Source organism: Oncorhynchus tshawytscha, linkage group LG03 (assembly GCF_018296145.1).
Source record: "Oncorhynchus tshawytscha isolate Ot180627B linkage group LG03, Otsh_v2.0, whole genome shotgun sequence".
NCBI lineage: Eukaryota > Metazoa > Chordata > Actinopteri > Salmoniformes > Salmonidae > Oncorhynchus > Oncorhynchus tshawytscha.
The window spans coordinates 6,389,472-6,403,224 of NC_056431.1; the positions used below are offsets into that span (position 1 = coordinate 6,389,472).

At 43.1% G+C, this 13,753-nt stretch overlaps 2 protein-coding genes across 3 annotated transcripts; both read left to right on the top strand.

Moving 5' to 3' along the window:
• The first annotated feature begins 836 nt into the window (after positions 1-836).
• wu:fj39g12 (C-type natriuretic peptide-like) lies at positions 837-3,006 on the top strand. 2 transcript variants are annotated; one of them, XM_024419515.2, is made up of 3 exons: positions 837-1,090; positions 1,728-1,914; positions 2,173-3,006. In XM_024419515.2, the coding sequence occupies exons 2-3, from the start codon at positions 1,816-1,818 to the stop codon at positions 2,467-2,469; spliced, it is 396 nt and encodes a 131-aa protein (XP_024275283.1). In that variant the 5' UTR covers positions 837-1,090; positions 1,728-1,815; the 3' UTR covers positions 2,470-3,006. The 2 variants fall into 2 exon arrangements, with proteins under 2 accessions (XP_024275283.1, XP_024275284.1); XM_024419516.2 differs by lacking the exon at positions 837-1,090 and adding an exon at positions 1,147-1,202.
• A 5,465-nt stretch (positions 3,007-8,471) lies between these two features.
• gapdh (glyceraldehyde-3-phosphate dehydrogenase) lies at positions 8,472-12,965 on the top strand. The gene is made up of 11 exons (XM_024418691.2): positions 8,472-8,573; positions 9,261-9,306; positions 10,018-10,120; positions 10,405-10,511; positions 10,741-10,831; positions 11,047-11,162; positions 11,278-11,359; positions 11,590-11,741; positions 12,086-12,164; positions 12,403-12,584; positions 12,675-12,965. The coding sequence occupies exons 2-11, from the start codon at positions 9,284-9,286 to the stop codon at positions 12,742-12,744; spliced, it is 1,005 nt and encodes a 334-aa protein (XP_024274459.1). The 5' UTR covers positions 8,472-8,573; positions 9,261-9,283; the 3' UTR covers positions 12,745-12,965.
• Positions 12,966-13,753: the final 788 nt, after the last annotated feature.

Sequence of the window (13,753 nt, forward strand, 5' to 3'; positions counted from 1 at the left end):
GAGGCTATAAACACACAGGGTAGAGCGAGGCTATAAACACACAGGGTAGAGCGAGGCTATAAACACACAGGGTAGAGCGCACACAGGGTAGAGCGCTATAAACACACAGGGTAGAGCGCGGCTATAAACACACAGGGTAGAGCGAGGCTATAAACACACAGGGTAGAGCGAGGTTATAAACACACAGGGTAGAGCGAGTCTATAAACACACAGGGTAGAGCGAGGCTATAAACACACAGGGTAGAGCGAGGCTATAAACACACAGGGTAGAGCGAGGCTATAAACACACAGGGTAGAGCGAGGCTATAAACACACAGGGTAGAGCGAGGCTATAAACACACAGGGTAGAGCGAGGCTATAAACACACAGGGTAGAGCGAGGCTATAAACACACAGGGTAGAGCGAGGCTATAAACACACAGGGTAGAACGAGGCTATAAACACACAGGATAGAAAGTGAGGCTTTGCAATGACACAGTAGAGATGCTATGACACAAATACAGTGCAGGTATATACACACCTACTGATGGGGTGGTGGGGTTACCAGACCGATGGAGGAAGACCTCCACTGTAGGTCCAGTTACAAAAATTGGTCCTCCCCAGCCACTGTACCCGTTGGGCGCTCTTGTCATGTTTCTGTTTGCCCTTTGACCCTGGTGGGTGTCCTCCCGTGACATCATTGTGTTCCGAGCAGGGGAGATGTGTGGCCACCGGCAACCTCTAGTCACCTTGGTAATGACAAACACTCCTACTGCCATGACATCATCCCAGTGATGAAGTAGGGGAGGGGAGATGGAGGGGGCCGGAGGGAGGATATTTGCCAGTATAAACCCACCGCATCATCCCAGCTGATACACTAACATTAAACCACAGCCAAGCAAACACAAGTGGCAAACTCATCCCTTCAATAACATCAGTGAGAGAGAGGGAAGAGGAGAAAAGGAGGGGCAAAGCGTGAGATAGTGATGCTTTCAGCAGGTGCCAAACAGTGAGAGGTAGCTGATAGAGGGAAAGACTGTGAAAGAGATGCAGCCAGCCTGTGAGAGCACACAGTGACCCACAGCATCGGAGACGAGAGAAGAAGACAAAGTGTGAGTTGTTTCATGCATTCTTTATTTGTTCGTTTAGCGAAAGGGTGAGAGGTTATGCACCTGTACTTTCAGGTTGATTAGGTACATAGGAAGATGGAATTTGTACCAAAAAGTAGGTATTGCTGCATATTTCATCATATACAATGAATGTTTTTATTTGATTTAGTACGTTGTCATGTAATAATTATTATTTTTGAGTAAATACTTAAATGCATCCATGTCTATTTGATCATGAAGAACCAGGAAGTATAATGGACTGATTTGTTATAGAGGAATCGGGCTCATTTGTAGATCAGATTTTTTATAAGTTATTAAATGAAAAATCACTACTCATCTCACAGACATAATGTCACAATTTCTACCTCGTCTCAGCTTTTCATACAGCAGTATATTGTGTGTACAAGGCAATTTCTCTCATGTATTTGATTATTAACATCAGAGTATTAAAAGCCATCATAAAGCATGATCATGGATTTACCTTTATGGTCAGTAGAGTCGTGGTGGTGGTCATTGCTCTGTGTGATGTGTAGTCATAAACATTTTTCTGTATGGTTTTAGAGATGTATTATAGTTGTATCAATAGTCACTGTATTATCTATATTGGTATATTAATATTAATTCCTCTCTGTTTTTACAGAATCCTGTAGTCATTGCAGTGTCAGTGTAGTCGTGTCCAGACAGTCTCCTGCATTACTGTTCCTGCCCTCCCTCTACTCACTGCTGCCATGCTGTACCCAGCTCTGCTCTGTGCTGCTCTGCTCCTGATAGCACCCCTGGGGCACACAGAGGGGCGCACCCTGCACCCCTCACCTGATGCCATCCAGGTAAGGAGGGTGAAGGGAGAGGGGTAATGGGAGGAGAATAGGAAAAGAGGGGATGGGGATGGAGAAAGAGGGGGAGTGGAAAGTTAGGGGGGGGGGAGTAGGGGGAGAGTGGGACAGAGGGGAGATGGGGAAGAGGGGAGTAGAGGGTATATTTGGATCATCAATAACTTTTTTACTGAGCTCTCGTGACTTTTCTGCGTAGTAATAATAACATGTTCATTGCATAATAATAACAGCATATTTGTTGTTCCTGCCTAGTTTGTTGAGCAGTTTCTGGATCGCTACAACGACCTGACCCTGGATGACCTGGAGAACCTGGTGAGCAGCCAACCAGAGGAGCCCTCCTCGGCTTTCACTTCCGGGGTCAAAGTCGCTGAGTACCCCAAATGGGCTGACATACCAGCACAGGGTGACAGCACCTGGCTCCGCCTCCTGAAGGGGACCCTGGCCAATCAGAAAAGAGCTGTGACGGACCGGTCGAGGAGGGGGTGGAACCGAGGATGCTTCGGACTCAAACTGGACCGGATCGGGTCAATGAGTGGACTGGGCTGCTAGTGGAGAGAGAGGAAGAGACTGACACCCCTCAGGGGATATGAGGACGAACACACAGTAGGCTGCTACACAGCACACAGTCATTTACACACATGTGGTGAATACAAGGATGTTAATGTGAGTACAAAGGTGGTCTACATGTAGCGTAGCTGTAGTGTACTTGCTGTATTGCTAATGTGGTTCCATCGAGCTTAAAGAAAGTTACTCTGTATGTCTCCTGTCTGTTGGAAGGGGTTAGCTGTACTTATATTGTACATCTATTCATTTGAATCTTGAAAGTATCAGAGTTATGTTTACATCAAGATGTTATTCTATTTTAAGTCTCTGAGTGTTGTTTTGACAGTAAACCTGCACATTATTTAAAACAAAGTATTTAAAAGTTGTCTTTCTTGACTAATATTGTCCTTGTTAATCCTGCAGGAATAGTTGTTATGGCATGTTTAATGGAAATAAATATTTGAAAAAATATAATTAAAGTCAAATGTTTCTTCTCTCTGCTATTGATTTGACATTTGGCATGAATAAATGTACACTGAACCACGTTGTATTGAGTGTTGTTCTATTAAAGTCCTGACATCTTCCAGTGGCAGATACATCCTCAAATCCTCGACTCCATGTGTTCATTTCACATTGGCATGCGTCATCTACATATTCATGCATTTCCATTCAATTTGAATGTTCAATTTCTCACAGCAGATATTTATACCTCTGTTTCCATGGTCGTTTTTATTAAATCTGCCACAGGCAGCTGAGGGAGAGAGAGAAGGTACATGTCTTCCTCAGAGCTAAATGAAATGCCTGCATTAAATGGTGGGGTTGTGTGGGAGGACCAATTAGGGCTTGGAGCTATGCTAATCAAGCTACCACTGATGCTTCCAAACTGGATTTTCTATATTAGTATCTCACTTATAGAAGGGAGTTAACTCTTGTCTATATGACAAGTACTTCCCAAACAGAACATCATCTTCTCTCTTTAAATACAGTTCTGGGTTGGGGAAAGAGGGCATTTCACAAGGGTCAGTTCTGGTTTGGAGAAAGAGGGCATTTCACCATGGTGAATACTGAGTCTCTAGAGCAGGGGTACTCAACTCTGACCCTACGAGGTCTGGAGCCTGCTGGTTTTCTGTTCTACCTGGTAATTAATTGCACACACCTGGTGTCCCAGCTCTACACAAGTCCCTGATTAGAAGGGAACAATGAAAGCATGCAGTGGAAGTGACTTCGAGGTCCAGAGTTGAGATTGGGGGCTCTAGAGAGTCAGTAGTGTGTTCCTCACAGAAGAGGTTAACTCAGGTTAAAAGACTGGATGCAGTCCCTAAAGTAAACCACAAGAGGTCAGTCTGAATTAGTCTGTCATGTTGCAAGGTCCAAACCGATGTGCATTCCAGACTTCAGATTTAGTGCTGGACTCTGTTAATGGACATTATGAGACTGATGATAATTCAGCAGCATATGAACCCAGGTGTACACGTTTCTGATGCATGTTTTACCAGAGGTCAAATCTGAAGACATTTTCAGATAACTTAAATTAGTCGGAGCATGAACAGTGCTGGCAACACCAGGGTTGTAGGATTGCTCTATTAAAGCAGTAAAAGTTTAATATTTGGTCTCATATTCATAGCACCAATGATTACATCAAGCTTGTGACTCTACAAATTTGTTGGATGCATTTTCAGTTTGTTTTGGTTGAGTTTCAGATTATTTTGTGCCCAATAGAAATTAATGATAAATAATGTATTGTGTCATTTTGGAGTCACTTTTATTAAAAATAAGAATATAATATGTTTCTAAACACTTCTACATTAATGTGGATGCTACCATGATTACAGATAGTCCTGAGTGAATTGTGAATAAAGATGAGTGAGAAAGTTAGATGCACAATTATCTTGTTACTACTTTAATACACATAGGTGAATTTGTCCCAATACCTTTGCTCCCCTAAAAATGGGGGATTATGTACAAAAAGTGCTGTTCTTTCTAAACGGTTCACCTGATATGGATGAAATACTCAAATTAAATCTGACAGTCTGCACTTTAACCTCATGGTCATTGTTTGATTTCAAAATCCAAACTTTTAGAGTATAGATCCAAAAGAAGAAAAAATGCTTCACTGTCCCAATAATTGCAGAGAGCACTGTATATTTGACACATAGCCTACAGCAGTAGTCTTCCTTTACTCTCAGCCTCGCACCATCTGGTCTAGGATCTTCTGGGTCTAGATTTAGGGCCAGACCATGGCTCCTCTTTAGTATTCTAAACTACTTTTGGCTTCTTCTGATTTTCTCAAAAGCACTTGAGATGTTTAGTTATCAGACACAAATGAAAAATGTTCTTACAGAAATCTGTAGGCCTACATGAAAACCCTCAATTAAGGGAGAAGTTGGCCATTATATGAGCCTACCATGGACTACAGTATGACCTATGATGACTGTGTGATCATGTAGTGTGATATTAAGCAGGGTCAAGTACAGTACACAGTATCACCAGTATATACCATCCACCGAGGAGTAGACCGGTCTGATTCTATTTATAGAACGACCTTTACTTCACCTCTCTGACCTTAAGCTGTGCAGCTGAGGCCAAGAGCAGTGCGTGTTCACATGGGGTCGTGGTAGTTCAACTATGCCCAGGTCATTGGCTCGTCACCACCCTAAATCACAACACCTGTGACAAAAATATTAGTGCTGGGTGGCATGACTGCTATTGTGCTGTTGAACATGTTGATCATGTGTCGTGGGTCATGGCATGTCGCGCTGTGTTGGAGAACATGTTGTTCATGTGTCATGGCATGTCGCGCTGTGTTGGAGAACATGTTGCGCTAGTTCTGTGTTATTTCCTTCGCTGTGATATTTAGGTACAAGTTGTTGTGTGTTTTGCTTGTAGAGGCATATGGGCCAAAGGCGTAAGGGTTCAGACTCTACTAATTGGTTGTTTTATATTCCTATAGAGAGCAGAAAGAGAAGATCCCTGACGCCCCTCCCTGGTTCCAACAAGTCTTTATTGACCTAGAAATGATTGAAAACCAATTTACATTTTGCAATATAGTAATTACTTGGGTGTTTACATTTGTACTATTTCACACATGTACAAGTGTGTTTCATACACGTGTGAATTCGATTTTTGGGGGATTTCTGTGGACAACCCTCAGAGAGTGTGTTCTCGGCCAGGGATCAGCCATTATTAGGGTTAAGTGCCTTGCTCAAGTCCACATCTACTGATTTTTCACCTACAGTAGTCGGTTTGAGGATTCAAACCATTGACCTTTGAAACCAGCGACCACATAGGCAGTAATGGGATCCAGCATGTTTTATTAACCATAGATGTGTCCTTTCATTTTATAATTGTCATAGCACATGCTCATTGCTTTAAAAAAAAGAAGGTAATCATACATGGACAGACGTCACTGAATGTGTTTCAGGGAAAAAAGGATTTGACCCCAGAATTGACCCGAGGGACACCATTGTGAATAGGTGCTGGGGATGATACTGAACCACATATGTTCACTGAGAAATATTTTTTACATAAATATTACCTGAACCAATCAAGGGCAATGCCGGGGATTCCCATCCACTTCTACAGCCGCGTGACAAGAATATTATGATCAATAGTATCAAACACGGCACTGAGATCCAAAAGAACTAGGGTAGAGCATTTGCCAGGATCGGCAGCCAACAGAAAGCCATTACTGACTTTTAATAGTTTCCGTGCTGTGAAGTGAGCGGAAGTCAGACTGGAATTTTTCAGATAAGTTGTTCATACTCAAATAAGCTTGAAAAGCTTGACTTTTTCAAAAAATCTTGGAGAAAAAGTTTAGAGATAAGTCTATAATTACTCAGTGAGGAGGGGTCTATATTGGGCTCTTTAAGGGGAGGTTGGACCAGATCAGTTTTAAAATAGGCTGAAAAGGAGCCAGAAGTCTGGGAGCTACTTACAATAGGCAGAATGTAAGGGCCAACCCAACAGTAAGCGTGATCTAGTAGGGATCATGACCAAGGGGCAGGATTAGGTCTTCAGGTGACCTACAGTATCAAGGAGGGACTCAAAGGATATTTGCTCAAAGGAGAAAAAGGAAGCAGTAGACAGTCTCAGAGTAGTTGCCTCAAGTGGCAATGCTGGTAATGCTGGCAATGCTGGTACCAGCAATGCTGGTATGGAGTCAGCTACTGTCAATCTGGGATCTAATATTTTCTAAAGTTGGGGGAGTTCTCAGAGATCAGGGTAGAGAAGTAGTTCGCTCTTGCATCTTTAACCCGCAACATTATCATTTCTCATCAGCTCCTTCATTATCTCATAGAATACTTGAAGTTTACAGGCCTTCCATTTACGTTCAGCCTTTCCAAGTTCACTTTTGAAAGCAGATGTGTGGTCATTTAATCGTGGTGAGACGCTGGCCGGCACTTTATTTCTGGTTTTAACTGGTGCCACTGAGTCTAAAGTAGCCTCACATATATCATTGAAGCTTTCCAGAAAATCATCGTTGCGACGACAAATAACAGGAGTAGTAGAGGATCAGAAGGCATTGGTAGAGGAACTTACTAGGAGTTGTGGAGATAATGATGTGAAAGCGAGTGGCGACAAACACATTTTTAGGAGGAGTAGGAGAAAGCATTTAAAAAAGAACACTGAGATTGTCAGAGACACACACGTCAATAGTTTCCAAGTAATCAATATTCGGACCATAGGACAGCACCTGATCAACAGTATGGCCTTGAATGTGTGTCGGCCCTGTGGCAACCCTAACGGGTTCAAAACTCCCTAGCTAGTGCATTATTTGGGCTAAACACATGAATGTTTAGATCTCCAAGAATAACCCTGTCATATAACCAAAGACAGAGGTCAGAGAATTCTGCAATGAACCAACTATTAGGTTTAGGTTTAGGAGGGTGGTACACTGGAATATACAAGGTGGGCTGTTTCATGTTCAAGCAAAAGATAAGGCATTCAAATTAGGGAAAGTTTCCACATGACACAGGGCTACATATATACTTGTCCCTACCACGACCAGACAGACTGGAATTCTGTACATAAGAGAAGGCTGGAGGGGTCGTTTCATTTAGATAACTAAAATCCTTGTGTTTTCTTGTTCCAAATGTTCCTTTGAGACACCAAGTGAACAAAACCAGATCCACGGACCCAGTCTTGTGTTATAACCAGACTTGCCATTCGGTTACTCTGACATAGATAGAACTCAACTCCTTAGAGACACAGTCACTTGAGTAGACAGACAAAAACACACCCACACAAGTTACTTCTGTGAGAACTGTGTCTTGGCTTCAGGCATGAGAATGTGCAAAATGTGGTGTGTTCAGACTCTATAGACTGACCTGACCAGGACATGGCCATAGGTCCACACAGCCCTCCTCACACCCCAGGCAGGGAAGGAGAGGAGAGAAGGAGAGGAGAGAGGAGAGAAGGAGAGGAGAGAGGAGAGAGGTTGAAAGTGAAGGGTCATGGTCTTTGGACTGTAAATGTCACACTGCGGAGGAAAGGGATTTGATCCCCGTTTGCTCTCGCTGTCTGGCTCTCCCTATCTAGTGAGAAGGTCACACGGGAACAGACCCTCTATTATATCATTTGGCCATCCAAGGACTTATTATATCTGTGTAGTGTTTCATCGTCTGTTCCTATACTTCAGAATTAAAGTTATGGGAAGGTGAACGTGGCGGCCTTGAGTGAAAAAAAGATACAGAGAGTCTGATGAACTTCCCTGAAAGCAAAAGAAATCAAAGTGAAAGCACTTCACTTCACTTCACATATTCAGTCCGGCACTATTCACTATCACCCACGAAATTAATGCTACTTTAGTTTAAATACCAGGCAAGGGGATGAACACAGCAAGACTCATTTGAATAATTAAGTATTTCAACTAATGTTTTCATACTATAGCTAATGCAGCTTTATTGTTAGGCTACATAAACTACATTTCTAATAGGCTGACTCGTCACAACTTCCTTATGACCTTGACATTCTGAAAGGGGCGGGGTTTAGAGCCCGTAGCACACAAAGGGGCGTGTCCATACAGGGTGGAAATAAATAGGTAGCCCAGCTCTGCCAGTCCCCACTCACACCCGAAAGTCGTAAGACAGGATTGAGGCATCTCACAAACGGTAAATGACCAACCAACGGCTACATTAGGATATCTAACTCAATTCATGGCTGGGGTTGATATGGGCCTAGATAGCAAGAAGATTAGGGAGATTGTCAGCTTTTTGGCTTGACAACCTTGCAATTGTTTGTTTTATTCTAAGACTTGCTGCATGCGTGGCCAATTATTTAATGTCATGGTTGATGAGATGCAGCTCGAACTACTTGATGTTTATAGTTTTCTTTTGCTTTAGAAAAGCCTATTCGAACCTCTTGTTAAAGTGACTTCAATCTGCCATGATTGAACTCTGAATCCCTGACGCAAAGTTTAGACTTTCAGTTCATAACTGTTGCTTACAACATGTTGCAATTTGCTTAAATAGACTCTTACGAATTTACTCCAGTTTAAAACGTTTTGCTGTTCTTTTAAATGTGTGTCTTGGTCTATTGGCCTAGTGTACTTCTTTGCATAAACTTACTATGAGTTGCAGTCATTTGTGTAGATACTGTTCTCTATTCAAGAGAACCTATGGCATACTCTCTTTTCTGTCTTATGCTATGTTCTCTATGCCTCTGCTTACCTTAAAGCTTTAACTCTGTTGCAAAGTTCTATGCCATAAAGTATGGAAATCCCCAGAAACCATAATGGATGGTCAATATTTGTTTTAATAGTTAATGTCTCCTACTTCCATCTTCTCTTCCCCCCACAGAGGACTAGACCAACTCAGGCAAAATGGTGAAAGTAGGTGTCAATGGGTAAGATCCACTTTCATTTAACCCCTTAACTAACACAACACACTTGTTCTCTGTTTTCACTAGTAGACAAGTGGTCACCTTATGCTTAGTTGAATAGAACAGTTTTATTGTCCAGTCTACAGTTGAAAATGTGTCTTTGGCCTCACTCCTCAAATCTGTGAGGTCTGCATTTCCTCTCCTCCTCCACCTCTGAGGACAGTGTCAGAGCCTGTCTGTCTGACCTTCATTGTCTAGTTAAAAAGTAACTACTAATCAAACAGGCCTCACTTGATGGTGGAGGATTACCACATGAGGGGCAGACAGGACTTTACACCACAGAGTAAAGCCTCAGTCCTGTTTACTCTGCTGGCTATGATACACACCTCCCTGAACCCTGTCCTCTTTCTCTGGAAATACAGTATTTTGAGGTTCCCACATGTTCATTTGAAATTTCTCTGAAGGCTTTTTATATCCAGTCTTTTGCTTCAGGTGCTACACAACAGTCAGATGTTAGTTCAGTTGTATACATGACATTTCTATTTGCGACCTTTGAAACGTGGCTTCCTACTGAGTAAGGCACCAGCTGTTACATTAGAATATAGGAGAGACAGATGGGGGACAACCACAACTTCATTTGTTTTTCAATGGCGAGAGGTTTATGAAATTCCATAGTATTGTTAAGGACTGGGTGTGACATCAATGATTAATGGAATGAATCGTCTTGTCCCCCAGATTCGGCCGTATCGGGCGTCTGGTGACCCGTGCTGCATTCCACTCCAAGAAGGGAGTTGAGATTGTGGCCATCAACGACCCCTTCATCGACCTGGACTACATGGTGAGTAGTCTAAAGCCTACAATGGACCAGGGACTTCTAGCCCACTGAATCAGTAGAAAAACATATTGATCCCTGACATGTATAAAGTAAGGTTTTAAGACTTAGTGAAATATTTTGCATATGTATACATTTGTTCTTCAGTCTAACTTATTAAGTGGTTTCAATAACTTTAAGACCTTTTAATGTCCCTGTTGCCCTCAATGAACAAACCAAGGCCCTGTCATAACTTAGGATCTATTAACAATAGGCCAAGAGACTCACCACCTCTCCTTCTCCCTCTTCAGGTCTACATGTTCAAGTATGACTCCACCCACGGACGTTTCCACGGTGAGGTCAAGGCTGAGGGTGGCAAGCTGGTCATCGATGGACACAAAATCACTGTGTTCCACGAGTGAGTTAATTTAATAACAAATAATTCACATTTTGTTTTCCACATCTAAAGAAATTCATACAAATCAGGTCAGCATCTGTAGAATATGCAGGAGAGACCTAAAGTCCCTTGTGGCCTTATGGAATGGCGCCCCCTTGTGGAATCCATAACAATATAAATGATAGTCTATTAGTCTATGGTGCTCTGCTTCCTCATAATATAACCCTGAACCTCTCTCTCTCCTTCTCAGGAGAGACCCAGCTAACATCAAGTGGGGAGATGCTGGTGCCACCTATGTAGTTGAGTCAACAGGTGTTTTCACCACCATTGAGAAGGCCTCTGTAAGTATCCCCATCAGTAGACACAGCATCCAGAACTGTATGATATGGGAATATCATTAGAACAGAAATGACTCCTTTATAACATGACTTTACCCATCAGGCTTAACCTGCATGTGGTGCATTAGTTGAATACATACAATAACTAGGCAACAATATTTAACCAGGTTACAAAAAAATGTAATAATGGACTCTAACATCTCTCCCTCCTCCTCCAGACCCATCTGAAGGGCGGTGCCAAGAGGGTTGTCATCTCTGCTCCCAGCGCTGATGCACCCATGTTTGTCATGGGCGTTAACCACGAGAAGTACGACAACTCCCTCAAGGTTGTCAGGTGAGACCTTCTTCCCTCCGACTCAACACACTCCCTCCACTTAACAGATACTACCTGCAACACCTGGCTATTCTGTTGCGGTTCAGACTATAATTTAGCACGTCTCTCTCCACAGCAATGCTTCATGCACAACCAACTGCCTGGCTCCCCTGGCCAAGGTCATCCACGATAACTACCACATCATTGAAGGTCTGATGGTACGGATTATAACACAACACCTGGGAACAATCACCTAGAGGGCTTACTCTGACATAATGACAGGTTTCACACCGACACAAGACACTAACAGTACAAGGGATGGACTGTTTTTAAGATCACCAACACACCATCTCTGTTTTTCTTATCCAGCCGTCCCCCACTACCACCTCTGTACCTCAATGTGGATCACACCTCTCTCATCTCCCTTCCCTTCCCATCTCTCTCTCAGAGCACCGTTCACGCCGTCACCGCCACCCAGAAGACTGTTGATGGTCCTTCTGGAAAGCTGTGGAGGGATGGACGTGGTGCCAGCCAGAACATCATCCCTGCCTCCACCGGAGCAGCCAAGGCTGTCGGCAAGGTCATCCCCGAGCTGAACGGGTCAGTACCACAACTAATAACAACCAGTAAAACAAGAGACTATTATAATACGTGTATCACAAGTTCACAACCTCTAACTGACCACCAGTAAACACTATTACAATACAGCTGTACATTCACTTGTAAAACAACCTCTAACTGACCACCAGTAAAACACTAGTATAATAACTAACCAGTTACACATTTATAACACTAGTCAGCCATTACTACAGTTCAGTCAACAGTAAAATGTATAGCAATGAAACAGACATTTGTCTAAGAACCAGTCGTTATGTCTGTATCAAGCTGTAGAGGAGTAAGTTCAACTTTGACCTTATGCTGCTGTCACCCCTTCTTCCTCACAGCAAGATCACTGGCATGGCCTTCCGTGTCCCCACCCCCAACGTCTCAGTGGTGGACCTGACTGTCCGTCTGGAGAAGCCTGTGAGTAGCCCCTCCCCCTGCCTTACCAAACTGCCAATACACATGTCTGAGTGTCTATGGTGTACCTTGCCTGCCGATACAAGCAAAAAGATAACTGTCCTAGGACCAGTTGTTAGACAGTGACCACCTAGTTAAATAAAGATCGCAGTAAAGCCCATTGTTGGGCAAGACAATACATTAGTTGGCGTTGTAAATTTATCAACAATAAGACAACCCACCTCGTTTCCTTGAACCACAGGCCAGCTACGACGCCATCAAGAAGGTTGTCAAGGCTGCTGCCGATGGACCCATGAAGGGAATTCTCGGCTACACGGAGCAACAGGTTGTCTCTTCAGACTTCAACGGCGACACCCACTCCTCCATCTTTGATGCCGGCGCTGGCATTGCTCTGAACGACCACTTCGTCAAGCTGGTCACATGGTACGCATTCATCCTCTGCAAATATACACTCGTATCAACACACACACATTCTTGTTGAGTGAAGAAACCTGACTGTCTCCTCTCTCCCAGGTATGACAATGAGTTTGGCTACAGCAACCGTGTCATTGACCTGATGGCTCACATGGCCACCAAGGAGTAAAGCAACCAACCAAACGCTACCGAACTACGTCATGTGACCACATATTTCCCATTCTTGCCTGAGAAAGTTACCCACATAAAAAATACCAATCACAACTATATATTTTATTTTTGTATTGTGAAGACCCTGTTCTGGTCTTGTGAAAGGTGAGATGGAATCTGGGTGTGACGATTTTCTGAACTTGCTTCATTCAGAAGCGGAATAAAAGTCCTCTGTGTAAATATGGTTCCTCTGTTTTAATTTAGTGTTAATGGGGAAGGACAAACCCGTAAATCAGTTATTTCTACCACTAAGAAACCTGAATTAATAGCTCACTCATACACAATGGGGAAACACTATACAACTCAAATAGTAAACCAACTCAATTATTCCTGACCCTGGATGCATAGGAGTAGTTCAGGTACAGTATCAATACAATGAGGTTGCTGTGTAAACTACATCTCTCTGGATGCTCTTACACTCTGCTTGCATATCTTTGATTACACTCGTAAGAATCTATGCACTTGACAGATCGTAACTATGATTTCAAACACAACCCAGACACTTTTTATAACCTTGTCACTTCCTCTGCCAGTTCACTCTTCTCAAATCAAAGTTTATTGGATATGTACACATATTTGCAGTGAAAATGCTTGTTTCTAGTTTCAACAGTGTAATACAATACACACAATCCTACATTTTGCCCAATCACTTTCCAAACCATCAGCTTTAGATTCTCTAACTAGGCAAGTCGGGTAAGAACAAATTCTTATTTACAATGACTGCCTACACCAGCCAAACCAGACACTGCTGGGCCAATTGTGTGCCACCCTATGGGACTCCCAATCATGGCCGGTTGTGCTACAGCCTGGATTTGAACCAGGGCGTCTGTAGTGATGCCTCAAGCACTAAGATGCAGTGCCTTCTCCCCCTTCCTGAGTTGAATCACTTTCTCTCTATACCCCCCTCCTTGGTTCAGCTCAATACCTGCTCCAGTTAAGACAACGGTGTTCTGGCATGACTAACTAGA